Here is a 27,620-nt window from a genome sequence, read left to right as displayed (position 1 = left end):
ACACTTCAACTGTGAGAGACAGAATGTGAAAAAAAATCCATGAATTCACATGGCAGGATTTTTAAAGAATTTATTTGTAAATCAGGGTGGAAAATAAGTATTTGGTCAATAACAAAAATTCAACTCAATACTTTGTAACATAACCTTTGTTGGCAATAACAGAGGTCAAACGATTACTGTAGGTCTTTACCAGGTATGCACACACAGTAGCTGGTATTTTGGCCCATTCCTCCATGCAGATCTTCTCGAGAGCAGTGATGTTTTGGGGCTGTCACCGAGCAACACGGACTTTCAACTCCCTCCACAGATTTTCTATGGAGTTGAGGTCTGGAGACTGGCTAGGCCACTCCAGGACTTTCAAATGCTTCTTACGGAGCCACTCCTTTGTTGCTCGGGCGGTGTGTTTGGGATCATTGTGGTGTTGGAAGACCCAGCCACGTTTCATCTTCAAAGCTCTCACTGATGGAAGGAGGTTTTGGCTCAGAAACTAACGATACATGGCCCCATTCATTCTGTCCTTAACACGGATCAGTCGTCCTGTCCCCTTAGCAGAAAAACAGCCCCAAAGCATGGTGTTCCCACCCCCATGCTTCATGGTGTTCTTGGGATGCAACTCAGTATTCTTCTTCCTCCAAACACGACGAGTTGAGTTTATACCAAAAAGTTCTACTTTGGTTTCATCTGACCACATGACATTCTCCCAATCCTCTGCTGTATCATCCATGTGCTCTCTGGCAAACTTCAGACGGGCCTGGACATGCGCTGGCTTCAGCAGCGGAACACGTCTGGCACTGCAGGATTTGATTCCCTGCCGTTGTATTGTGTTACTGATGGTGACCTTTGTTACTGTGGTCCCAGCTCTCTGCAGGTCATTCACCAGGTCCCCCCGTGTGGTTCTGGGATTCTTGCTCACCGTTCTCATGATCATTTTGACCCCACGGGATGACATATTGCGTGGAGCCCCAGATCGAGGGAGATTATCAGTGGTCTTGTATGGCTTCCATTTTCTGATAATTGCTCCCACAGTTGATTTTTTCACACCAAGCTGCTTGCCTATTGTAGATTCACTCTTCCCAGTCTTGTGCAGGTCTACAATTCTTTTCCTGGTTTTTCCTGGAGTTGGGAGAGGCAGCGATAAGGCTGAAGGAGAGATGCTAGATCTGACCTTATTGACTTTGTCCACAAAGAAAGACAGAAAGTTCTCACAGTCTGCAACAGAGTGGATGGAGGCTGTAGGAGAGGCAGGAGAGACGATGCTGCTGATGGTGTTAAACAGCACCTTGGGGTTCCCTTTGCTCTGGGACACCAGGTTGGAGAAATAGGAAACCCTGGCGTCTCTGACTGCAGAGTTAAAGGATGTCAGAAGATCCTTTAGGTGCAGCGGATGGACGTGGAGATGGGTTTTCTTCCACAAACGCTCAATGTTTCTGCATTGGCGCTTCAGGCTGCGAAGGCTGTCATTAAACCAGGGAGTAGGGTTCACTGCAGGAACTGATCTGGTTCTGACAGGACAGATGTTGTCCAGAATGGAGAGGCAGTGCTCGTTAAACTGAGAAGTTAAGGAATCTGGGTCGTTATCAGAAGAACAGGGTGGATCAAAAGCAGCAGAAAAGTTGATAGCTGTGCTCTCATTAAGAAAACAAGAACTAACCATACGGCGAGCAGGAGGTGGGGACGCAGAAACTGACAAGTTAAAGAGGAGGCTAGCACAGGATAACACTTGTATTTTAATGAAGCAACAGATGTTTTACTTATAAGGCAGTTATGATTTTAAACAATGTCAGCGATCAGCAATTTTTCTCTATCAGTTGCTCTTCTATCAGCTTGAATCAGTCGGCCCATTCTGCTCTGACCGCTAGCATCAACAAGACATTTGGCCCACAGGACTGCCGCATACTGGATGTTTTTCCCTTTTCACACCATTCTTTGTAAACCCTAGAAATGGTTGTGGGTGAAAATCCCAGTAACTGAGCAGATTGTGAAATTCTCAGACCGGCCCGTCTAGCACCAACAACCATGCCACGCTCAGATTAGCTTAAATCACCTTTCTTTCCCATTCTGACCTTCAGTTTGGAGTCCAGGAGATGGTGTTGACCAGGACCACGCCCCTAAATGCAGGGTGGTAGAGACGTATGGAGACGGTCGTTCTGAGACATGAGACTGTGTGTTTTTGGTGAACATTAATGCAGGAGTGTGTAAAACAGCTCATGTTTAATTAAAATTAGATAAAATATTTATTTAACTTGACATAAATTGTAATGCTTGACTGTTGTGCTACAGCCATGGGAGGAACATTTTGGGTCCCAGCCAGATTCTCTGCTTCCCTGCTGCTCTCTCCATCATCATGCTGCTCCTTGCTCTGCCTCTCCACTTGTCTCTCCTTCACTCACCTCCTCCACTTCAGCCTACTTGTCTAATATATTAGCCACATGTTAGACTCCCTTCAATCACCAATAGGAACGTTGGGAATATCACACGTATCACGGTACAGATCACTCAGAGGGAACTGGGTCACGATAAAGAACAATGAGCATCTTCATCTAACGTTACCTCAACATCTTCCTCGGCTTCCTTCCTCTTCTTCTGAAAATGCGAGCAGAAATGAGTCTCGGTGGGAACATGACCCGACATGAAGCTGTACGCTGTTACCGATCTGGAATTACGCATTAACGACAGACCACATTGACTACGTTACTGTTCACATGTAGCAGCGTGCGTTAGCATGAAGCTGGTTTTCACAGGTCTGAACTAAAAATGCCTTCTTCTAACGTAAGGTTCCTTTCTTCCACCTTTTCTCTCCCTGTAGTTTTCTTTAACTCGTGAGAGCAGCGCACCGCACAGAAGCCGGCTCCTTCGCACACGGGGAAAAACGGCAGTACTGGTTTTTCAAAGTAAAATACATTTTAAAGTTTTGTTATATTTAAATTCATTTTAAACTGTGATAATTCATTCTCTTTAGTTTTGTGTCAGTTTAAGGAATAAGGAAGAGCTCCTGAAGAACTGAGGCCTCCTTTGAACCAGAAGGACATGGAGCCCCTCAACATGAAGCAGGAAGAGGAGGAGCAGCTTGATGAGATCAAAACTGATGCCACCAACATTTCATTCTCTGCAGTTTCTCATCAGGTTAAGGAAGAAGGAAGAGAAGTTCTGTTGTCACAGTTTGATCAGAACCAACCTAAAGACGGAGATCTTCCAACCAGCAGCACCACTGACCAGATGAAAGCAGAAAGTGGTAGAGAGGACTGTGGAGGAGCAGAAACTACCAGGAATCCAGATCTAAATCTTTATGAATATGATTCTAACTCTTCAGAGACTGAAGTCAGCAATGATGAAGATGATGACCAGGATGGCAACGATTCTGACTGTCAGCTGAAACTCTTGTCAGATTCTGAGCCAAACACCAAAGATGATAACAAAGACTGGAAGGAGAGCAGGTCTTCTAAATCACATGTTAAGGCTGTCAAATCTTTCAGCTGCCCAGAGTGTGGTGAACAGTTTCTCCATGAGCGGTCTCTCCAGAAACACATGAGAGTGACAAGTCATTCAGGACTGAAGTCTTCAAGCTGTTGTGTTGATAAGAAACGTGTTAGAGTGAAGCAAAATGTAGACTCTAGCAGGAAAGTTCAGACAAAACTAAAATCATTTAGTTGTGACGACTGTGGAAAAAGTTTCAGCTGCATATCATATTTAAACATTCACATTAGAATTCACACTGGACAGAAGCCTTTTGCTTGTGAGCTCTGTGGACAAAGATTTAGTGTAAAGTCCTATTTAAACAAGCACATGAGAATTCACACAGGGCAGAAGCCTTTTGCTTGTGAGCTCTGTGGACAAAGATTTAGTGTAAAGTCAAGTTTAGACAGACACACGAGTGTCCACACAGTACAGAAGCCTTTTGCTTGTGAGCTCTGTGGACAAAGATTTAGTGTAAAGTCATATTTAAACAAACACATGAGAATTCACACAGGACAGAAGCCTTTTGCTTGTGAGCTCTGTGGACAAAGATTTGGTGTAAAGTCAAGTTTAGACGGACACATGAGTGTCCACACAGGACAGAAACCTTTTGCTTGTGAGCTCTGTGGACAAAGATTTAGTGTAAAGTCAAGTGTAGACAGACACAGGAGTGTCCACACAGGACAGAAGCCTTTTGCTTGTGAGCTCTGTGGACAAAGATTTAGTCAAAAGACACATTTAATCCGTCACATGAAAGTCCACACAGGACAGAAGCCTTTTGCTTGTGAGCTCTGTGGACAAAGATTTACCCAAAAGGGAAATTTAGACACACACATGAGAGTCCATACAGGACAGAAGTCTTTTGCTTGTGAGCTCTGTGGACAAAGATTTAGTTTAAAGTCAAGTTTAGACAGACACACGAGTGTCCACACAGGACAGAAGCCTTTTGCTTGTGAGCTCTGTGGACAAAGATTTAGTGTAAAGTCAAGTTTAGACAGACACACGAGTGTCCACACAGGACAGAAGCCTTTTGCTTGTGAGCTCTGTGGACAAAGATTTAGTCGAAAGACCCGTTTAATCTGTCACATGAGAGTCCACACAGGACAGAAGCCTTTTGCTTGTGAGCTCTGTGGACAAAGATTTACCCAAAAGGGAAATTTAGACACACACATGAGAGTCCATACAGGACAGAAGTCTTTTGCTTGTGAGCTCTGTGGACAAAGATTTAGTTTAAAGTCAAGTTTAGACAGACACACGAGTGTCCACACAGGACAGAAGCCTTTTGCTTGTGAGCTCTGTGGACAAAGATTTAGTGTAAAGTCAAGTTTAGACAGACACACGAGTGTCCACACAGGACAGAAGCCTTTTGCTTGTGAGCTCTGTGGACAAAGATTTAGTCGAAAGACCCGTTTAATCTGTCACATGAGAGTCCACACAGGACAGAAGCCTTTTGCTTGTGAGCTCTGTGGACAAAGATTTACCCAAAAGGGAAATTTAGACAGACACACGAGTGTCCACACAGGACAGAAGCCTTTTGCTTGTGAGCTCTGTGGACAAAGATTTAGTCGAAAGACACATTTAATCTGTCACATGAGAGTCCACACAGGACAGAAGCCTTTTGCTTGTGAGCTCTGTGGACAAAGATTTACCCAAAAGTCAAGTTTAGACACTCACATTAGAGTCCACACAGGACAGAAGCCTTTTGCTTGTGAGCTCTGTGGACAAAGATTTAGTCATAAGACAAGTTTAAACTTTCACATGAGAGTCCACACAGGACAGAATTAATGAACGTAAATAAAATATATATTTTGGGACTTCTAAGGGTGTTGAATGAAATGTGCTACTGATCTGGAAGCTCTTTTAACTAAAATGAAAGGCAGCAGTTTTATTAAATGTTTTGTTTTTGGAGACGAAAAGGTTGAAAATGAAATGTTTGTTTGCCACTAAAGTGTTTTATTAAATCTCTTTGTTCACTATTCAGTTTGTTGTTCGCTGTTTCTGGAGTTTAAACGTAAATGCTGATGTTTTGCAAAGTGAGAAGGCTCGCCATCAAAGTCACCAGGTTAATCCACTCATGTAATTATCTGTCATGCAAATAAACCTGATCAAAAATTAATACCTATATTATCCATATTGTTTGACATCCAAATACAATTGGAAACGCGGATTCACAGTTAGCAAAAGTATAAATCTGGGTTTTCAGGTAAAATAGTGCAAACTTATTTGAAATAACAGAGCATAAGATTTGCTCACCTATTCCAGAGTTCATCTAGCTCCACTGCACGGTGTAGCGGCTCTCCCTCGCACATCTACACATAACATTTTACTTTCTGTAATTACAAATCCAAGTTTCACTCTGACATATAGAAAAAGTTCATGTACAGGTTAGAAGGTTTTACTTTGCTGTTTAACGCTAGCAGGGTAAGCATCGGATGGAAAGGTAGCAAAAGCAGGTTAGCTTCATGTGGCGCTCAGCAAACTGGACAAAACCCGCCACTTCCATCGGTCTAGCTGCTTCACTCCCAAACCAAGGAAGATTCATCCACCGGCAATGGTACCAACTAATCCAGCTTACTTTTTCCATTCCTTCTGTTTTTGTAATGTCTGAGGTTCAACCTGAGGTGGAAAGAGTACTACAACTTCCTACTTAAAGGTATAGCAATCGATGTTTCTGAATATCAGGAAAGAACCGCCCTCTCCAGGTTGCGCAACACTCTCCCAGCGCCTGTTTACAAGTAGCTGTCGGCCGTAATGTGTAATAAGAGGCTCTTAAAACAGCATGCAGAACGTTAGCTTACCTCTCGAGCAGAAAACCGGCAACAGCGGCGTCTGTGGGGAGCGGACTGGACCGCATTATCCTCTTCCTGATTTCCATGAGAGTGCGGGGGTGCACAAGAGTACGCATGTGCAGGAAGTGAGAACAAACCCAGGGTTGGCTTCACCAGAAATTTACATTTTTGCAGACCAATGGTTGACGTGATCCACCCGGAAGAAAAACATTGATTGCTATACCTTAAAATACGAGTACCAATACTTTGATAATTTTTTACTCAAGTACAAGTAAAAGTACTTGCCTAAATTTTTACTCAAGTAAAAAGTATCGTAAACAAAATGTACTCAAAGTAAAAGATACTTGGTTACATTTCTGTCAGTGTAAGGATGGCTACATCTAAGTAGTGAAAACTCACGCCAGTACACGACACGCTTGTGTGTGCGTGTACACACGCACACACACACACAGTTTGATGGAGGGATTTTTATCCAATCATTGAGAACTGGACGTGCACATTGATTGGACGAGGGTCTTGTAGGATTGTGATTAAAATTATTTATTTTGAGAAAGAAAAAATAATTTTTTTAGACACCATCAGCCTGTGAGGTATCTCAATGTTCTCATGACTAAACTCTAACATGAGACTGTGCTCTAACCCGTCACATAACAAGCTAAATGAAAGTCAGGCATTTCAGATGGACCGTATGACAGCTGCTAACGTTGGCCCTGCCCTACTTTACCTCTACATTACAGTTCCTTTATCCATGTCCATCCTAGAGCTCCTCTCTGACCTTCATGCTTATTTAGAGCAGCTGATTTTTAAAGTTAGCAGAGTTCATCCTTGGTAGTGGGTTCACTCACTCATTTAACCCTTCACCACTGAAATCAGTTTGTTCATTCCAATCCTCCTAAATAATCCTCCAATCATCCAAATGGAATCCTTAAGGGTCCCGTAACGTCCATCCTGTCAGAATAGGCCTTGGGAGCCCAGGTGTTACTAGAACTAATGGTGTCTCCTCACCAGCGTGAGCCTCCAAACTGTGAAGGTTGGTCTCCAAACATGAACTTTAAATTCATGCATTTATCTCCTCTTGTAGCACTTTAACATGTTTTAAAAGGATAAGTTACCCCCCCCCCCCCCCCCCGACCAAAGATAAGATAAACTAGAAAAATTTGCATTTATTGCACAAATGCTGTTTGAATGCTGGATAGCTGAAACTGTAAGCTGAAGCTGCTGAACTAGCTGAAACTAAGCAAAACTGTCAAAATGAGCTGAATGTATTGAAAGATGTTGAAGCAAAAAGTAAGTGAACAATGGAGAAAAATCATCCTAAATAGCAAAAAACTGAAATCTGTGAACATTGTATAAAAACTGGACAGCTAAAATGTCTAAACACCTGTTATTTCAGTAGGACTATTTTAACAGTTTAATTTTTACATTTACCTGAAATGTGAAATTAGCATCATATGCTGAATTCAGAAACTAATTGCTGAAGCTGCTGAATAGCTCAAGTGAAGCTGAACTAAGCAAAACTGTTAAAATGAGCTGAATGTTTTGAAAGATTTAGAAGCAAAAAGCACCAAAATGTAAATAAAACACAAAAAGTGAAGAACGGAGAAAACAATCCTAAACAGCAGAAAACTGAAATCTGAACATTATTTAAAAATCTGGACAGCAAAAACGTCTAAACACTTGTTGTTTGAGTAGGACTAGTTTAACAGTTTAATTTTTATATTTAGTTGAACTGTGAAATGAGCAGCATAAGCCAAATTCAGAAACGGATTGCTGAATAGCTGAAGTGAAGCTGAAACTAAGCTAAACTGTCAAAATGAGCTGAATGAATTTAAAGATTTAGAAGCAAAAATCACCAACAAGTGTAATAAAGCTCAGAATATAGGTGAAGAATGGACAAAAATGCCAAACAGCAGAACACTTTAATCTTTGAACATTGATTAAAAACTCAAAATTTGAAATGTTAAACAGCTGGCATTTGAATGAGAATAGTTTAACGGGTACATTTTTACATTTGGCTGAACTGTGAATTTAGAAATATCTGCTGATATCTGAAACTGATAGATTAATATTAGGGGTGGGCCGTTATCAGCGTGCTGCGGCAAAGCCAGACTCTTATCGCGCGATAAAAAAAAATGACGCCGTTAATATATTGTAGTGACCCCGGGCGTCTCAGCGGCAGTCCCCAACTCAACCAGCAGGAGGCAGTAGTGGTTCTCACACCAGACCTTTATTAGGCTTCTTCTTCAACCCTTTGTAACACTACAGACACAGAACTTCTATCACGCTCCTACCACACAGAGTCACGGTGTCAGTTATTCATGCTAATTCAACCCGCTCCACAGAACACACATCACCTTCCCTGTGGCTTACATTAACATAACACTCAAATCAACACATAGAAACTAGCAGAGGGATAGGAAACACATATAACACAATACCCAGAATGCACCTGGCTTACAACCCCAGCCAGGTCATTACACTGCCCCCCCCCCCCCCCCCCCCCCAAGAGGTTTAGTGTCCCCACAACCTTAACCGTCCACTCTGTAGTCCTGTAAATATCCGGGCCGGCGTCGAGTACGCTTTGGCCTTGAATGGGGTTCCATGGCGCCCCCAGCTGAGCTAGGCGTAGGAAGCAAGGAATCCCCAGGCTGCCCACCAGTCTGCGGGTTCGGGGCAAGCGGATGGTATGGCGCCAGCCGATCCTTATGCAGCACCACCCGCCTTCCCCGCCCCGGCATCCGGACTCGGAAAACCACCTCTGATAGCTGTTCCAGGATCTCGGCCGGGCCTTGCCAGTGACTCATGAGCTTGGGGGCCAGCCCCCGCTTCCGCCGGGGGCAGTACACCCAGACCCGATCTCCGGCCCTCAGCATAGGACCGTGCGCACGGGTATCGTACGCTCGTTTCTGGCGGACCCCGGCCCCCTCCAATGTCTGTCTCGCCAGCTGATGCACCGTGTGCAACCGCTCCTTGAGCCGCCGGAAGTAATCCATCTCTGGTCCCCCAGCAATTTCCGGCTCAGGGGGCGCCCCGAACACCAAATCCACCGGAGCTCGGATCTCCCTTCCGAACATTAAGGCTGCAGGGGTACAATGACTTGACTCCTGCACTGCAGTTCGATACGCCCACAAAACAAGGGGCAGGTGTTGGTCCCAGTCCCTCTGATGCTGGCTGGTCAGGATGGCCAGCTGGGTGGCCAACGTGCGGTTGAACTGCTCAACCAGACCATCGCTTTGAGGATGAAGGGGGGTGGTCCTCGTTTTTTTACCCTCAGCCTCCGACACACTTCTCCCAGCACTTGGCTCTCAAAATTCCTCCATTGGTCGCTGTGGAGCTCCTCCGGTACACCAAACCGCGTGAACATCTCATCCACCAGAGTGTGCGCAGTCATCACTGCACTCTGATCTGGCACCGCATACGCCTCTGGCCACTTCGAGAAATAATCCATCGCGACCAGGACGTACCGGTTGCCGGCATCAGTAACAGGGAATGGACTCAGTATGTCCACTCCGATCCGCTCCATTGGCGCCCCAACTAGGTATTGCTGCAATGGGGCATGGGAGCGCTGGCTGGGACCTTTCTGTGCTGTGCAGTCGTCACAGCAGTGAACATGGATCTCCACGTCCTGACGACAGCCCGGCCAATAGAACCGCTGTCTCAACCGCCGCACCGTCTTCCCATTCCCAAAATGGCCAGTACCTGCAGCCCCGTGAACCCAGCGGAGGACCTCAGGCCGCAAGGCCCGGGGAACCAAGAGTCCCCCACAGCAACCACCTTCTCCGGATCAGTAGCCACCCCTTTTTCGCTCACCACATGTCCCAGGAACTTCACCTGGCGAGCCAGGAGGTTGCACTTAGCCAGGTTCAGCTTTAGTCCGGCCCCGCGGATAGCAGTCAGGACCTCTTGCAGGGTAGCAACAGCCTGTTCAAAGTCCTTGGCATGAGTCAGCAAATCATCCAAGTAGACCACGCAGCGGCCGCGGAGAATGTCTTTGAGGACCCTTTCCATTAACCTCTCGAACGTGGATGGTGCGTTGCATAGTCCAAAAGGCATCACCCTAAACTGCCACAGTCCTTGCCCAATGGTGAAGGCAGTCTTGGGTCATGCCTCATCAGCAAGCTCCACCTGCCAGTACCCACTGCGGAGGTCTAGCGAGCTGAACCAACTGGACCCAACGATGTAATACAGTGCATCATCGATGCGAGGTAGCGGGTAAGAGTCCTTGCAGGTTACCGCGTTCAGGCGCCTGTAGTCCACACAAGGGCGCCAACCCCCCTGTTTTCTTCCGCACCATAACTACAGGTGCGGCCCATGGATTATCCGAGGGTTCAATGACGCCATTATCTGCCATCTCTTTTATCAGTTCCTCGGCAGCTTTGCGTTTGGCGAGGGGCAGGCGGTGGGGCCGCAGCCGGATTGGGGCAGCTGCTCCAGTGTCGATGGTGTGCTGCACCAGGTCCGTCCTTGTACAGTCTTCTTCCCTAGCGGCTAAAGTATCCACAAACTCTGCCAGGAGGCTCTGCAGCTGCCGCTGCTGCGTCACACTGAGGTGTACCCCACTCCGCCGCCCAAGCTCCTCTACTGCCGCGACAGTCTCAGGCGACGGGGAGACCGCCGAGCTAGGCGGCGACTCTGGCTGTGGGATGTTGGCTCTGCTCACGTTCACCCCCTGGGTCCTCTTCCGCCCCTTTTCCGCCCTCGACCCCTGGCTGTGGCCTGAAGCTGTGGGGCGCGAGAGCTTTGGGGGTGCCGGCGGGGTGGGGGCCTGTCCCTGACTACCGCGGCCCACTTGGAGCTGCACAGTCTCAGCACCAAGGTGGATGGCAACTCCCGGCACATCGACCTGTGCCCCCCAGTGGGTTAGCAAGTCCAGTCCAACAATGCACTCGTCTGTTATATCGGCAAGCCAGAACTCATGGTTCACTCTGTTTGTGCCCACCACCACCTGCAGAGTCTTTCTCCCCGGCATCACAGTCTTTTCTCCTGTGACAGTGTACAACGCTGTGTGAGTAGGGGTCCAATCCGTCGGCAATGACCCGCCCGTCTCCGGAAGCACCCCCCTCCGCAGCAAGCAGATGGTAGACCCCGTGTCCACCAGGGCCCGGCAAGACCGTCCATCAATGATACAGTCCAGGTATAGTCCACGGGTGGACCCACAGCGGCCCACCACAGGATGAGTGTCACGGAGAGGTTTTAATCATTGGGGTGGGGGTCCCCTCACTGTCCCACCCCGTGGCCGTTTCCCGTCGGTGATGTCACTCGGGCCCGAGGACTAGGTGTAGGACAGTTCCGGGCAAGGTGACCGGGCTCCCCGCACCGATAACAACAGTCTGTCCGGCGCCTCAGATGAGGGACTGCTTCTGGTTGGGCTCGTCTGGCCTCCTCCTCTTCATCAGACTGGTCCGTGCTCATCTCTCTCTCGACCCCCTGACTGATCGTCGGGTTACTGGTTCGCCCCTCAGCACCTCCTCTGCCCGCTCCGCCTCCCTCTACGCCTCCTCCAGATCTCGGGGGGATGACAGCCGGACATGCTGTCGCAGCCTCTCCGGTGTGAGACCCCTCAGGAAGGCGTGGAGACCCAGCTCTTCCTGGGCCGCTCCTGAGAAGGTTGGATAGCCCCGTCGGGCAAAGGACGTCCGCGGCAAAGGACCCCAGGCTCTCTCTCTCACGTCGGCGTCGGCTAGCCAGCTCTTCCCTGCTCTGTTCAGCTGGTGGTCTCTGTCCAAACCGTCTGCCGAGCGCCGTAGTCAGAGCCCGGAGGTTGCGCTGCTCCTCTAGGGGCAGGTCCAGCAGAACCTGAAGTGCTGGGCCCTCCAGTGCGAGTGCCAGGTGGGTGGCAGTCTCTTCTTGACCCCACCCATTGTGAGTGGCAGCCAGCGTGACTTGGGCCAGGTACGGCTGTAGCTGTGTCGCCCCGGTGTAATGCTGCAGTTTAGCAACCGTCCTGCTAGGGAGCTGTGGTGCAACCCTAGGAATCTCTTCCCGCCACAGGGGGTGTCTGTTCCGGGGCGCACTGTGGCCCTCTGGCCGCCCCAGCTCCGGTCTTCTTTGCTGGATCTCGGCAGCCATGTTTCCGAGAATCGAGTAGTTGTCCCAGATTGCATGCTCTATTTCGTCTATGGTCGGCTCCATAGTGTCTGCTAGACACTCAGCGATCCCACTTCTGACACCAATTGTAGTGACCCCGAGCGTCTCAGCGGCAGTCCCCAACTCAACCAGCAGGAGGCAGTAGTGGTTCACACCAGACCTTTATTAGGCTTCTTCTTCAACCCTTTGTAACACTACAGACACAGAACTTCTATCACGCTCCTACCACACAGAGTCACGGTGTCAGTTATCCATGCTAATTCAACCCGCTCCACAGAACACACATCACCTTCCCTGTGGCTTACATTAACATAACACTCAAATCAACACATAGAAACTAGCAGAGGGATAGGAAACCAAGCCCCCACAATGCCGCTCTAAAAATGGTCCCATCCCGGAAGTAAGAAAAATTGCAGTTCCACCCTCATCCGCTGGGGGCTTGTGCCAGAAGCGAGCAAATCCTCATTGACTCCCATGTTAAAAATGCCGATTTCACAGCAGAAATAAACATGTTTACAGCCTGGTACCAAAACATGTTTTTTGTCTAAATTATCTAGTTTATACTCATGACAACTCTGAGGGGGGTGAATTTTTTTCTCACTCTTCTGTTTAAGTGTATTGAAAGCCTAAAATTCTGTATAATTAATGAGCATCCGACACACGTGACCGCCGCCTCAGACCCACGTGACCACAGAGCTAGCTCCGTTGAAAGGCCTCAGTAGAGCCTCGGTCTGGCTTGGAAACTGCTCCGGCATTTTGAGTCTCTGTGTTTGTGTATTCTTCTTTGGATATTATTGGTGCAATTGTTGGACAAAATGACTTGCAGTGGTATTAATTGCACTAATAGAGCGTCCAAGGAGTCCCCACTTCATTTTTTTCGGTAAGTTAAAATCTATATTCGTATTTTTTGTCACTGCCACCTTTAAACTAGCTGAGTTTACCGAAGTAGCTAGCTAACTATCAGTTTAACATGTAGCATGTACTGTTTAACCATGAAATTTAAATGTAAAATACGGTAAAATAATTAATAGGGCATATTTCGATGGGTAAAACCCAGTGCATTTAAGATAAAAAAGGGTTGAAATATGACGGAGCGCTAAGAGGAAGACTTCTGTGTCCATTCTTCCATCCGGTAATCCCCAGCGGTCAGGCCGGGCAGCCTGACCGATCCGGCGCCTACTTGCTGCGCCTAGCTGCTGCGCGGTCTGACCACTCGTGGAGTTTTTCATGTCTGACTTTAACCGCATCTAATACTGTATTACGGCGTGAGCGCAACAGCGACAACTTAATATCGATGTGTAAGCAGCCTGAGTGGTAGGGTGTTTTCATCTGAACCCTTAAAACCTCGAGCAGGCTATGCTGCACTATTGACGTGTTAGCGCGCAGCGCTAACAACTTAGCGACGTGACATGTCTCTGAGAAAGCGTAAAACACGGACGCTTCTTCTGAAGCGGAAAATAACACTTCTTCTTAAGCAGAGCAGGATGTCGCCTCGGCTCGTTCACGGCCGAGCCGGACTGAGCTCGATAACATTGACCAAGCACAGCCACTGGGTCGTTGTAGCTGCCACCAGGCCTGCTGAAGGAACACCAGCAGGTTTCATCAGACTCGTAAAGTTTCTTGTTTTTGCTGGGGATTTCTGTATTTTACCGCTCCCTCCTGCAGTCTTCCCCTATTAAAATTTAAAATGTGTAACTTTATGTATTGTGATGAATGACTAATATTCATGTAAAACTAAAACGTTAGGCATTTAGGGGGAAAAAACAAAATAATAAACATTATACAGATGTCAAATAAATCAAACTGTAATTAAACTATATATTTTCAAAGTCATATAGACAGCATGATGGTTTGTGTGATCCGCGCGGTTTCACTTACACCCCTTTAATGATCAGGCTGTTTTTTATTATTTTTATCAGCTGATAGCAGTTAAAATTATGGTAAAAAATACTTTTATCTGTTTTTGATAACTTAATGCCCAGGAAGAGCATCTTCCTGGGCATTAAATATAACCCAAATGTGTTATTATGAGCAGATCTGATGAAGGTGTAGACAAGCAGTCTTCGTCTTCTTCGTCTTCCTCCGCTTATCCGGGTCCGGGTCGCGGGGGCAGCATCCCAATTAGGGAGCTCCAGGCCGTCCTCTCCCCGGCCTTGTCCACCAGCTCCTCCGGCAAGACCCCAAGGCGTTCCCGGACCAGATTGGAGATGTAACCTCTCCAACGTGTCCTGGGTCGACCCGGGGGCCTTCTGCCAGCAGGACATGCCCGAAACACCTCCCCGGGGAGGCATCCAGGAGGCATCCTGACCAGATGCCCAAACCACCTCAACTGGCTCCTTTCGATCCGGAGGAGCAGCGGTTCTACTCCGAGTCCCTCCCGAATGTCCGAGCTCCTCACCCTATCTCTAAGGCTGAGCCCGGCCACCCTACGGAGGAAACTCATTTCGGCCGCTTGTATCCGCGATCTCGTTCTTTCGGTCATTACCCAAAGCTCATGACCATAGGTGAGGATTGGGACGTAGATCGACCGGTAAATCGAGAGCCTGGCTTTCTGGCTCAGCTCCCTCTTCCCCACGACAGATCGGCTCAGCGTCCGCATCACTGCAGATGCCGTACCAATCCGCCTGTCGATCTCCCGATCCCTCCTACCCTCACTCGTGAACAAGACCCCGAGATACTTAAACTCCTCCACTTGAGGTAGGACCTCTCCCCCGACCCGGAGGTGGCAAGCCACCCTTTTCCGGTCGAGAACCATGGTCTCAGATTTGGAGGTGCTGATCCTCATCCCAGCCGCTTCACATTCGGCCGCGAACCTACCCAGCAAGAGCTGAAGGTCAGAGCTGGATGAAGCTAGGAGGACCACATCATGCGCAAAAAGCAGAGACGAGATTCTCCTGCCACCAAACTCGACACACTCCACACCACGGCTGCGTCTAGAAATTCTGTCCATAAAAGTGATGAACAGAACCGGTGACAAAGGGCAGCCCTGGCGGAGTCCAACCCTCACTGGGAACAGGTCCGACTTACTACCGGCTATGCGGACCAAACTCACGCTCCTCTGGTAAAGGGACTGAATGGCCCTTAACAGAAAGCCACCCACCCCATACTCCTGGAGCGTCCCCCACAGGGTGCCCCTGGGGACACGGTCATAAGCCTTCTCCAAATCCACAAAGCACATGTGGATTGGTTGGGCAAACTCCCATGCCCCCTCCATCACCCTTGCAAGGGTATAGAGCTGGTCCGCAGTTCCATGGCAAGGACGAAAACCACATTGCTCCTCCTCTATCTGAGATTCAACTATCGATCAGACCCTCCTCTCCAGTACCTTGGCGTAGACCTTTCCAGGGAGGCTGAGGAGTGTGATCCCCCTATAGTTGGAACACACCCTCAGGTCACCCTTCTTAAAGATGGGGACCACCACCCCGGTCTGCCACTCCCTAGGAACTGCCCCCGATGACCACGCAATGTTGTAGAGACGTGTCAACCATGACAGCCCTACAACATCCATAGCCTTGAGATACCCAGGACGAACCTCATCCGCCCCCGGGGCTCCGCCGCTGTGTAGTTGTTTGACTACCTCAGCAACTTCTGCCCCCGAGATCGGACAGTCCATCCCCAGGCCTCCCAGCTCTGGTTCCTCCTCGGAATGCGCATTGGTGGGATTGAGGAGCTCCTCAAAGTATTCCTTCCACCGTCCGACTATAGCCTCAGTTGACGTCAGCAGCTCCCCATCCCCACTGTAAACAGTGTGAGCGAGTTGCTGCCTTCCTCTCCTGAGGCGCCGGACAGTTTGCCAGAACCTCTTTGGAGCCGATCGATAGTCTTTCTCCATGGCCTCACCAATCTCCTCCCACGCCCGAGATTTTGCCTCGGCAACTGCCACTGCTGCACCCCGCTTGGCTATCCGGTACCTGTCTGCTGCCTCCGGAGACCCACAGACCAGCCACGCCCTGTAGGCCTCCTTCTTCAGCCTGACGGCTCCCCGAACCTCTGGTGTCCACCAGCGGGTACGGGGGTTGCCACCACGACTGGCATCGGCCACCTTACGACCACAGCTAGCAACAGCCGCCTCGACAATCGCAGAGTGGAACAAGGCCCACTCGGACTCAATGTCCCCCACTGCTCTCGGGATGTGGTCAAAGCTCTGCCGGAGGTGGGAGTTGAAGACCGTCTTGACAGGTTCTTCTGCCAGGCGTTCCCAGCAGACCCTCACTATGCGTTTGGGTCTGCCAGGTCTACGCGGCATGTTCCCTTGCCATCTGATCCAACTCACCACCAGGTGGTGATCAGTTGACAGCTCCGCCCCTCTCTTCACTCGGGCGTCCAAAACATACGGCCGCAGGTCAGATGATACGACTACAAAATCTATCATCGACCTGTGACCTAGGCTGCCCTGGTACCAAGTGTACCGGTGGGCATCCTTATGTTCGAACATGGTGTTCGTTATGGCCAAACTGCGGCTTGCACAGAAGTCCAATAACAAAACACCGCTCGAGTTCAGATCAGGTGGGCCGTTCCTCCCAATCACACCCCTCCAGGTCAAGCTGTCATTGCCCACGTGAGCACTGAAGTCCCCCAGCAGGACAATGGAGTCCCCTCATGGAGCACTATCTAGCACTCGTCCCAGGGACTCCAAAAAGGGTGGGTACTCTGAACTGATATTTGGCCCATAAGCACAAACAACAGTCAGGACCCGTTCCCCGACCCGAAGGCGCAAGGAAGCTACCCTCTTGTCCCCCGGGGTAAACCCCAACACACAGGCAGAGAGTCTCGGGGCTAACAAAAAGCCAACCCCAGCCCTCCGCCTCTCACCCGGAGCAACTCCAGCAAAGTAGAGTGTCCAACCCCTCTCCAGGTCTCGGGTTCCAGAGCCAATGCAATGTGTCGAGGTGAGTCCGACTATATCTAGCCGGTACCGCTCAACCTCTGCCACAAGCTCCGGCTCCTTCCCCGCCAGCGAGGTGACGTTCCATGTCCCAAAAACTAGTTTTCTTGCGGATGGACTCCCACATTAGCCAGGTGGTTAGATCCTGCTTTTCCCGGCTTCGCCAGCTACCAAAGATGAAGTCCATCCTGAAAGACGTGTCATATTTTCTCCCCAACTCCTCCTTGAACCGTCACCTTATCGTGGTGGAGGAGTTTGAGTGCCCTAATGATCCTAGGAGCTATGTTGTCTGGGGCACTTAGTGCCCCTGGTAGGGTCTCCCATGACAAATTGGTCTTAGGTGAAGGGTGAGACAAAGAACGGTTCGAAGGATCTTTCATGGCGGTTAAAACGAAGAGTCGGAGTACCCGGCTCGGAGGGTTACCGGGGTCCCACCCTGGAGCCAGGCCTGGGGTTGGGGCCCGTGAGCGAGCGCCTGGTGGCCGGGCTTTCGCCCATGGGGCCCGGCCGGGCCCAGCCCGAACCGGATACATGGGCTCGTCCAACTGTGGACCCACCACCCGCAGGAGGAACATGAAGGGTCCGGTGCAATGCGAATCGGGTGGCAGACCAAGGCGGGAGCCTTGGCGGTCCAATCCCCGGACAAGAAAACTAGTTTTAGACAAGCAGTCTGCAAAGTAAAACTTGTTTAGAGTCCAAACTCTTACTAAAGCTTTTGAAAAGAAAAAATGGTTGAATTTTGAGAAATATCCACAACAGGGGAGCGAGACCTCTGAAAAATGTATATTTTCTCTGAATTCATAGAATAATGTGAAGATTCTGGGAAAAGTTGGGATTCTGAGATTAAAACTTAAATCTTTCTTATCATAATTCTGGCAGTTTTTGTGTCCTTCTGCTGTGGAAAGTCGTGCAACATGAAGATACTGAGAAGATGCTTACAACCTGTGTTTTTATTCCATCCATAAATAAAATCATGAGCTATTTTTTTTAATCCAAATTTGATCCAACGGGCCATCGTTGGTTCCAGACCCGTTCTAGAACATTCCTCTAATCTTAAAGTCATCATCAGTTTCTTCCTTTTAACAAATATTTATTTGTTCAAATATTTAATATTTATAACTGGGATATTTGTTCCTCCCTCTCCCACTGCAGTTAGTCCTGTCCTGCAACCCTGTTTTTGCAGCTTAGTGAAGCCAACCATCACTAACCTGGGGGTGGTTTTGGACCCAGAGATGCGGATGGACTCCCACATTAGCCAGGTGGTTAGATCCTGCTTTTCCCGGCTTCGCCAGCTACCAAAGATGAAGTCCATCCTGAAAGACGTGTCATATTTTCTCCCCAAGCCGGACCTGACCGTCATGTATCGGTCCAAAATAGTGTGATGATATTGTGTTTTTTGTACATAACAGACTTTTTAACAGACAAATTTGTCGCATTCTCCTACACCTCTTCACGGGCTCGCCACAGTAAATATTCTATTTGGCGAGAGATAAACTTTATTGTATTTATCCTAGTGAATCTATAATTAAACGGGTAAACTAGTAGCACCACATCCAACGTCAAAGAGAGTAAAAAGTTATTATCAGGAGAGGGAGAATGTTTAAGTGGTTAGCAGCAGTGTGCTAGATGATGGCCCCCTCCATGAGGCCACCACAGCTCAGCAGAACGTCATTGTAGCTTCTTCTGGGGAGAAAAACACTTAGAGAGAAAATAAAGTTAACAGCTGAAATAGCAGGAAATAATACAGTTAAAGAGCAGATTGTAGAAGAAAGAAACCCCTGGGTTAAACTGGTCTGTCTACTGCATAATGCTGAACTCTAACATGTGTCCTCAGGGAAGGACCTGATTGGTGTCCAGAACCTGCTGAAGAAGCACCAGGCTCTGCAGGCTGAGATCACAGGTCATGAACCTCGCATCAAGGCTGTCACCCAGAAAGGAGAGACCATGGTGGAAGAAGGTAGAGCAGGTCTGGTCCTGACATGTTTCTGAGGTGTCTGCAGGTTCTGGCTCACTTTTTTTGGGTCCAGGTCACTTCGCTGGTGAGGAGGTGAAGACTAAGCTGTCAGAGCTTCATGGACGTTGGGACACGCTGAAGGCCAAGGCGTCCCAGAGGAGGCAGGACCTGGAGGACTCTCTGCAGGCCCAGCAGTACTTTGCGGATGCTAATGAGGCCGAGTCCTGGATGAGGGAGAAGGAGCCCATCGTTGGAAGTCCAGACTAAGGGAAAGACGAGGACTTGGCCGAGGTATGGAAGTCCCTTCCTGAGAAACTCCAATCGCTTTTCTTTACTCTCTTTCCAGTCCTTCATAATTAGTGTTTCTGTATTTGTCATTTCCTTCGGTTGTCTACCAGACGTCGTTGCTCGTTTGAGCGTCGCATGGGTTAGGGGTAGAAGTGCTGGCCTCGCACAGGAAGTGATGACAAACGTGTTCCCGTCGCTCTTATTTCAAACGGTTTACAAGCTGTGATGTGTGTTCCCGCTGCAGAGCAGCCATGACACGTGGCAGCCGGCAGAAGGCTCACGCTTTTCCACTAAACACCCGCAGAGCTGCGTCTGCGGTGAACTGAGCAGGGTTTGTTTTACGGTGGCGGATCCGATTGGACCATCGCTGCGAGAAAGCTCCACTTGTGTCAGACGAGCTGAAGGTTCTGATGTTCTGCTCCACAGGCTCTCCTGAAGAAGCACGAGGCCCTGATGTCGGACCTGTCGGCTTACGGCAGCAGCATCCAGGCCCTGAAGGAGCAGGCCCAGTCCTGCAGGGTGAGTTCAGAACCCTCGGCCCGTCAGAACATTCTTATCCACCACGTTCTAACACCAGACCTGTTAACCCGACAGCAACAAGGTAATCAGCAGGTGCTTTTGTCCTGCAGGACCTGAAGGCCAACGAGTCCCGCCTGAGGGACATCAACAAGGTGGCATCTGAACTGGAGTCAGAAGGTCTGATGGCTGAGGAGGCTCCTATGGTTCAGGCTCAGGTGAGCGTCACCTGTCTGCAGCAGCTGGTCCCTCTCACTTCCTGGTTTAACTCTGCTCGTCTATGTTTGTAGCAACAAGAACATCTGGGTTCTGCTCCTGGAAAGGTGCATGTTGTCCTCCGCCTCCACCAGAACCAGACGTGGTGTTTATGTTACCACTCATTTGTTTGTTTGTTTGTTTACAGGATGAAGCCGACTCTAACACGGCGTCACCCTGGAAGGTGAGTTCATTCAGCTGATCAGAGGTCACCTCTGATGGCCGCAGTCACGGCCGACCGTGCTGACATCACACAGGAATTCAGGTGACCCGGCAGGCACCAGGTGCTGGTGAAAGTGGGGACATGTCAGCTGGTTGCCATGGCTACAGTTATCTTTATGCATCTGTATGACTGCTGACTGGTGTGTGTTTCCTGTGACCTTTGACCTCAGACCGTACGGTTGGGCGTTCAGACGACGGCTAACTTTAATTCCATCAAGGTAAGAGGAAGCTCTTCCCTTCCTGTCTGAGCGATCCGTCTCCAGGTTTCTTCGTCCGGCGTCCAGCCCGCTGGCGTCCACCTTCATCTCACCTTCATCTCATCTCACTTCATTTATAGTGCAGTACTTTCACATTATCATTTTCCCACACTTCTGTATACCTGTATTTTGTTGTTTTTCAATAAAGAATGACAAATTATTTAAGTTTGGTTTTTGTTGCACACAAATATATATCTGTAAAAAATATCTATAAAGCTAATGTTTACATAACAAGTATGATTGGGTTTTGCAATACGGCACTCAAGTTTATTTTAGTAAGATTTTAAAACCAAGTAAAGTTAGTAAAGAACACATTTCTATTGTCTGCTAAGAAACTGTTGGGATTTAAAATGGGCCTGTTGTACAAATAACTTGTAAATGATTATTCCTCACTTTTGTCTTAACCAAAGAAATTCCAGTAATTGAGCAAAAACATTTATTTTTAACACTACATTTTATAAAACAGGGCACAAAGTGTCGGCACATGTATGTATGTCGATGGTCCACCCCAACCGAACCAGGAGACACAGACGTCAGGGAGGCCAAGGTTGTCTCTGCAGCTCTCTGGGCACCACGCCTCACTCAGCTGTCTCCGATGATCCAAATGGCTATGGAGAAAAAATAACAGGTTTGGTCTAGCTGTTTAAAGTACAAAACCATTCATGAAGTGGTCAAGACAAGTACTTGGTACTTACACTTGCTGCGTTGTGTAGCTGACGTTGGAGACACACAGGCTGCCATGGTGACCTTTTAACAGATCTAAGAAAAAAATGTAATAAAAGAATGAAACTTAAAAACTCCCAGACCTCATGTCACATTTACTAATCAGCTATGGCTGATTTGTTTTTTTATCACAGTGAGTTACACTAATTCTAATATATTTTTATTTCTATTATACATACATACTTTTTAACTGTTATTTTCACATGACTGTTATCAGGCTCTCTTGTTCTGGTTCTCATGATAACTCTGTGTCTTCCAGTAAGTTATCTTGTGCTTACTTCATCTGTATAATGTCTCTTTACTTTTGGTAAATTGTACTGAGTCCAGAATAAAGGCTAGTTGGCTCTACAAGATACAAACAAGTATTACGTTTTTGAAATATATGAAACACCGCCAGCATCTGTTAGAGCCTGTGGCGGGGTGCTGAGGGCCGGCTCCAGCCCAGGAATGAGCTCTCCTCGCCGGCCGGGAGGGTTTGAAACACCGCCATCCTCTCCTCTGCTGGCTGTTCATTCTGTTATGGTTACCGGTGCTTGTGTTGCAATGTGAAACGCTTGGTCTCAGATTTTGTAAGAAAGATAATAAAATGTCCCCCAAAATACGACTTAAATATATTTTCTCTTCTTCATGATACATTTAATGGCTGGTGCGACTCAGGAGTGATAGCGCCGAAAAAAACGGTACTGAAAACTTGCTCAAAGCAAAATGTATTCATTACGGAAATAAATTATAAACTTACCGATTTAAAACTTTTTAAATACAGGTACTTCTCACGAACAGGCGCAGAAAACCTCCACCTAAACTCCGTGTTAGGTTCAGGTCGATGGGTGTTCCAGTTAGCTCCGGTTGGGTTGAAGCTAGGTGGCTACATCCGTTAGCTCGGCTCCCACCTCCGCTTTAGCTTTGGGTTAGCCAGGGTTAGCTTCAGGTTAGCTCGTAGCTAGTTCGCCTGGGTGTCGTCACTCGAGCCCAGCCTTACAGCCACACCCTCAGCACCTCCTCTCTTCCCTTTTATGGAATTGTCTGGGCTGGACGGAACCTGTGACACGGTCAAAATGGCGGTGGTGGCCACCTCCCATTATAGACAACAAACGTGTTATTGAAGCCATTGGAATCCGTTTGTCCAGTATGTACAGTCTATGTAGGAAACACATATAACACAATACCCAGAATGCACCTGGCTTACAACCCCAGCCAGGTCATTACACTATTCTCAAAGTTGGGTTGGGATCTGGGTCGTCTATACTAAGCTTGATGACTATCACATTGCGCGGATGGATACCTGGTTGGCGCGGATGTATACTCGGCGCGGATCATAGACATATAACGCACGGATGTCTACGTGCGAAAGAGAACATCCTTAACGCCAGAGGAATCTTCAAACGTGACGCTCTGAAGAATGCTACTGACTGTAAATAGTTAATCATGGCCTATTCTGTAGACCTACAGTGCAGAATTTGTTGAACTGAATAAACAGCTATTAAACACAAACACTTATTGATCATTATTTATTTTCATCATGAGTTATCGTAGTAAAACTGCTTTATCAGTCTGTGATGCATTTTTGAAACAAGAAATACGGCTCCATTCTCAAAGACTTGCCTTTATTCATTATCTAGGTAGCACACAAATATGTCTTTGGCAGAATTTGAATGAGCCATTTTAATCTAGATTAATTCCAAGATTACAGTGAGATTAATCTAGATTTAAAAAATTAATCTATGCCCACCACTAATTAATATATGATCAGACTTGATATGGGATGGATGAATGGTTGGATGAATGAAATAACGGATGGATTGTTGGATGGCTGTTAGATGGTTTATTGGATGGATGGATGGATGGATGGATTAACAGAAGCGTGTATGGATTATATGTGGATGGATGATTCCTTAGGCCAAGCGATCGATTTGATGTCTCACATGTGTGGGTGTGTAATTCCATTTAGCCAGAAGATGATTGACCTCTCTCAACCAATCAGGGAGCGGGGCACTTTCCCACCTTCTGACAGTCAATCAAATTTAACTTGTTTCTAGTTTTAAGTACAAACAGTTCAAAAAGATCAAAAACAGGAGTCTGTTATTGGCTCAATATTCAGCTTTTTATATTCATTCCTGTGAGACTTGGTTGAAGTGATTTGTAGTTCCCATCGACATATAAATATTGGACAATGGGTTTCCACAGACTCCAAAAACATGTTTTTGTGCCAAAATGGGAGGTGGCCACCACCGCCATTTTGACCGTGTCACAGGTTCTGTCAAGCCCACACAATTCCACAAAAGGGAAGAGAGGTGGAGCTAAGGGTGGGGCTTGAAGGCTGGGATCAACTGACGACACCCGGTCGAACTAGCTACAAGCTAACCTGAAGCTAACCCAAAGCTAATATGGAGGTGGGAGCTAAGCTAACGGAGGTAGCAACCTAGCTACAACCAGAGTTAACTGTGCACAACAGCAGATTTTCTGAGTCAGAGATGCGCGGGGCTGACCGCTGGGTAAAACCAGGTGGAACACAGAGGTCTCCCGAAAGCTGCTGAAAGCCGGCAGCCCACGCAGCAGACAGAAGCCGCGATCAGACAGAGATGCGCAGAGCTGCGGGGAGGGGAGAACCACAAGCCGGCAGCCCGCGCAGCAGACAGAAGCCGCGATCAGACAGAGATGCACCGAGCTGCAGGGAGGGGAGAACCACAAGCCGGCCGGCAGCCCGCGCAGCAGACAGAAGCCACGATCAGAGATGCGCCGAGCTGCGGGGAAGAGAGAAACGGGTGGAAAACATCGGTCTCCCGAGAGCTCCACAAGCCGATAGTCAGAACTCAGCTCCACCAACATGTTATATTTCAACCCATTTTCTAAAGTGCAGCATTGTGTTAAATGCAGTGGTGGGCAGTCAGGGCCAGCAAAGCCTTCTCTGCTGGCCTAAACTTACTCAAAAACATTAGTGTATTTTTTTTCCTTTGGTAAATATTTTTTCAATAAAAATATGTTCACTGGTCAATTTTCTTTTTATCCTATTATACCCACTTGGTTGCGCTGCTTCCAGTGTTGAAATACCAAGGCTGGGTGTTATCCAATCAGATTTAAGCTAGCTTGTGTTTTCAGGCAGATTAAGTCTGCTCTAGGCCTTCAGAATCAATCGAGAAGCCCACTGTCCGCTGTAAGTGAACAGAGACGAGCCAGTTGCGATAGCCAATCAGCTCACGAGTCAGCTTGGCCCGGGCCAGCTAGCTGGCCTCACGCAAAAGTTGACATGAACGCATCCTGTGATTGGATGAGCAGTAGTTTGAACTTTTCTAGCGGCATTAAGCAAAAATATCAAAACTAAACACAGAGATTTGTATCTACAGGCAGCTATCGGTGTATTTTTGAACACATGATAGCTGAAAGAGGAGAAGAGACGGACTTGGTGGCAGATTTACTTGCCACACCATTTTCAAGACGGACCTTTCAAGAAAAAATGGATATTGTGAGAACAGGTCGTCTGACTCCAATGCTAGCTGGCTTGTCCCAGCAGGGGAAAGAATTTTTTCGTCATTTTCAGGCAAGCAACTATGAACGGTACCCATGGCTAACAGCTTCAGAGAACCGCTGCAGGTTATTCTGCTGGGAACGCCTGTTGGTCGCATCAGATCGATTTGGTATTTGGAGTTTTACTGGATTTGCCAGTTTAAGTTGTTTCACCAAGGCAGCAAAGAGACACCAAAGCACGGCTGACCACTTACAAGCTACGGTGCTTTTAGAAACCTTTGGGGACACCCGAGTGGATCTGCAGCTCAGTGAACAGGCGCGCAGGGACACGGAGCTCCACAACGAAAAGGTGAAGAACACTAGGGAGATATTGAAAAGGCTGATGGATTGTGTCATGTTTTTGGGTAAACAGGGACTTTCCTTTAGGGGACATGATGAAAACCCCCAGTCATTAAATAGAGGTGCAGATTCTATCTTTTCTTGCTGAACATGACGCCGACTTGCATTACCACCGGACCACCAACAGGGTCTTTACTGGGACATCCGGCAGAATACAAAATGACCTCATTCATGCTGTTGCTGAAGTGATGGGAGGTGAGATCAGAATGGAGATCAGAAGAGCCCCTTTTGTCGCCGTCATGGTTGATGAAACCACAGACGTGGGTAACGTGGCACAGCTGGCACTCGTCCTGCGCTACGTGACAGCCACAGGTGTCCAGGAGCGTTTTGTCAAATTTGTGGATGTAACGAGTGGCAGGCGAGCTGATGACCTTGCCGCGCTTATTTTCCGTATTCTTGAGGAATATGAATGCTGTTTGGACAAAGTTGTTGCACAGTGTTACGATGGTGCAGCGGCGATGGCATCTGGACTAAACGGGGTGCAGGCTACAGTTAAGGAAAAGGCACCTATGGCCTTATTCATTCACTGTTATGCACATCGTCTTAATTTAGTGCTGACTCAAGGGGCCTCAAAGCTTAAAGAGTGCAAGGTCTTTGTTGCCAATCTGAATGGCCTCGCTGCGTTTTTCTCCAGATCCCCGAAGCGCACACAGTTGCTGGATGATGTGTGCAAACGGCGTCTTCCTCGTGTCGCGCCAACACGGTGGCAATATTCATCAAGACTGGTGAATGCAGTCTTTGAGAAGGGAGTTGCTCTAAAGGAGATGTTTGGTCACATACTGGACCACCACGACGAGTATGATGAGGACACCGTGCTTTCTGCGGATGGATTTAACGCACGGCTGGACGATTTTGAGTTTTGTTTCTTGATCAAACACAGTCAACGGGCTTTTTGAGTGTGCTGCTGTGCTTTTTGGAACAGACCAAATCATTGGATGTACAGTTCTGCACGGCCAGGCTGAACGAGTTCTGTGACAAAGTTGAGCAAGAGAGGGGCAACTCCAGTGAGATATATGAAGAAGCAATGCGCGCCTCCGGTGGTCCAAGTGTGCGCAGAGGCCAACGCACGGCGCAAGGCGATCTCCGTGAAATTTACCAAAAACTCCACAACGGCATTCTGGACAGCATTCTTTCCCAGACAAGGAATCGATTTCAGGACCATGTTGATGTTTCTCTCCCTTCTTGACCCCCAGCACTTTCAGACATACAGAAAAAATTCCCGACAGCAGCCTTCTCCAGCTTAACACAGAGCTACGGACCACTGTTGGGTCTTCCCCGACTTAAAACAGAACTGACTGTAATGTATGCTATGGCTGATTTTGAAGGAAAAAGTCCCGCTGATCTACACGATGTTCTTCTCAGCAAAGACCTGAGTGAGAGTATGGGACAACTTTACGCCCTAGCCTGTTCGGCTGTGACTATCCCGGTGTCCACTGCCTCTGTTGAGCGCTCATTCTCAGCATTAAAGCGCGTAAAAACGTACGCCAGAAACACGACCGGACAGACACGGCTTTCAGCATTAGCCTCCATGTCCATAAAAGGCTCTACTCATGGACCTGAAGCGCACAGATCAACTGTATGACAGAGCCATGGAGGTTTTCCTGAGGAAAGAAAGAAGGATGGATTTTATTTTCTAATGAGCAGGAGAGGAGGAGATCCATGCTGGACATTTATGTTGGTGAGTAGAAACATTTATTAGTATTGTTTTAATGTTTTGTCATTTTATTTCGTTAATAATCAAGAAATGGTAACGAAATAAAATGGCTAAATGAAATTATTCTGTTTCTATGCCATTAATGTTGTGTACAACGTGGTGTGTAAAGCTGCGCCAACATTGTTTCGCGGTGCCATTTTCTCCTAAACAAATGCAAATAATGTGTTTGCTTTACTTATTTATTTTATTGTCTCATCTCTTAAATCCATCTTTCATTTTTGAGATTTGACAGTATCCGTGGTCTTGCTTCCTACCCTCAATTGGGAATGCGAGTTTGATTTCAAAGGCTCCGGAAATTACATGTCTTGACCAGCCACTGGTGTGTGTGTGTGTGTGTGTGTGTGTGTGAGAGAGAGAGAGAGAGAGAGAGAGAGAGAGAGAGAGAGAGAGAGAGAGAGAGAGAGAGAGTGAAAGAGAGAGGTTTCTCCAGCTGTGATGTCATATTGATGGTATTTTAAGGTGTATTAATTTAGATTGGATTGAATAGGAAATCACCGAAGGCGCAGGGGTGGGATGCACCGCCCTCCACTGGTTAAATGCATTGGGTTTTACCCTATTACATTTAAATTTCATGGTTAATCAGTACATGTTAAAATCTAAGCTCAGCTCGGCAGTG

General features: G+C 47.8%; 2 protein-coding genes across 5 annotated transcripts; both read left to right on the top strand.

Moving 5' to 3' along the window:
- The first annotated feature begins 436 nt into the window (after positions 1-436).
- LOC107372471 (zinc finger protein 271-like) lies at positions 437-5,429 on the top strand. 2 transcript variants are annotated; one of them, XM_054737514.2, is made up of 2 exons: positions 437-2,891; positions 2,971-5,429. In XM_054737514.2, exon 2 carries the CDS (start codon positions 3,028-3,030, stop codon positions 5,236-5,238), a length of 2,211 nt encoding a protein of 736 aa, XP_054593489.2. In that variant the 5' UTR covers positions 437-2,891; positions 2,971-3,027; the 3' UTR covers positions 5,239-5,429. The 2 variants fall into 2 exon arrangements, with proteins under 2 accessions (XP_054593489.2, XP_054593490.2); XM_054737515.2 differs by having other exon boundaries at positions 2,960-5,429.
- A 3,315-nt stretch (positions 5,430-8,744) lies between these two features.
- Positions 8,745-24,769, top strand: LOC129160621 (spectrin alpha chain, non-erythrocytic 1-like). Of its 3 annotated transcripts, XM_070548692.1 has the most exons (8): positions 17,863-18,473; positions 19,049-19,171; positions 19,242-19,459; positions 19,883-19,975; positions 20,086-20,190; positions 20,263-20,295; positions 20,376-20,411; positions 20,620-24,769. In XM_070548692.1, exons 4-8 carry the CDS (start codon positions 19,910-19,912, stop codon positions 20,695-20,697), a joined length of 318 nt encoding a protein of 105 aa, XP_070404793.1. In that variant the 5' UTR covers positions 17,863-18,473; positions 19,049-19,171; positions 19,242-19,459; positions 19,883-19,909; the 3' UTR covers positions 20,698-24,769. The 3 variants fall into 3 exon arrangements, 2 of the variants coding, with proteins under 2 accessions (XP_070404793.1, XP_070404794.1); XM_070548693.1 differs by lacking the exon at positions 20,263-20,295 and having other exon boundaries at positions 17,863-19,171; XR_011519177.1 differs by lacking the exons at positions 17,863-18,473; positions 19,883-19,975; positions 20,086-20,190; ... (1 more) ...; positions 20,376-20,411; positions 20,620-24,769 and adding an exon at positions 8,745-13,209 and having other exon boundaries at positions 19,242-19,455.
- Positions 24,770-27,620: the final 2,851 nt, after the last annotated feature.

This window comes from Nothobranchius furzeri, chromosome 2 (genome assembly GCF_043380555.1).
Source record: "Nothobranchius furzeri strain GRZ-AD chromosome 2, NfurGRZ-RIMD1, whole genome shotgun sequence".
NCBI lineage: Eukaryota > Metazoa > Chordata > Actinopteri > Cyprinodontiformes > Nothobranchiidae > Nothobranchius > Nothobranchius furzeri.
This window is presented reverse-complemented; position numbering and strand designations above follow the sequence as displayed.

What these genes read in the sequence shown, in the direction of transcription:
- LOC129160621 (XM_070548692.1), top strand. Translation starts at nt 19,910, where the DNA reads ATGTCGGACCTGTCGGCTTACGGCAGCAGCATCCAGGCCCTGAAGGAG. An exon ending in AGCAGGCCCAGTCCTGCAGG is followed by an intron (nt 19,976 to 20,085) that starts GTGAGTTCAGAA and finishes TTTGTCCTGCAG; the next exon opens with GACCTGAAGGCCAACGAGTC. An exon ending in ACACGGCGTCACCCTGGAAG is followed by an intron (nt 20,412 to 20,619) that starts GTGAGTTCATTC and finishes CTTTGACCTCAG; the next exon opens with ACCGTACGGTTGGGCGTTCA.
- LOC107372471 (XM_054737514.2), top strand. Translation starts at nt 3,028, where the DNA reads ATGGAGCCCCTCAACATGAAGCAGGAAGAGGAGGAGCAGCTTGATGAG.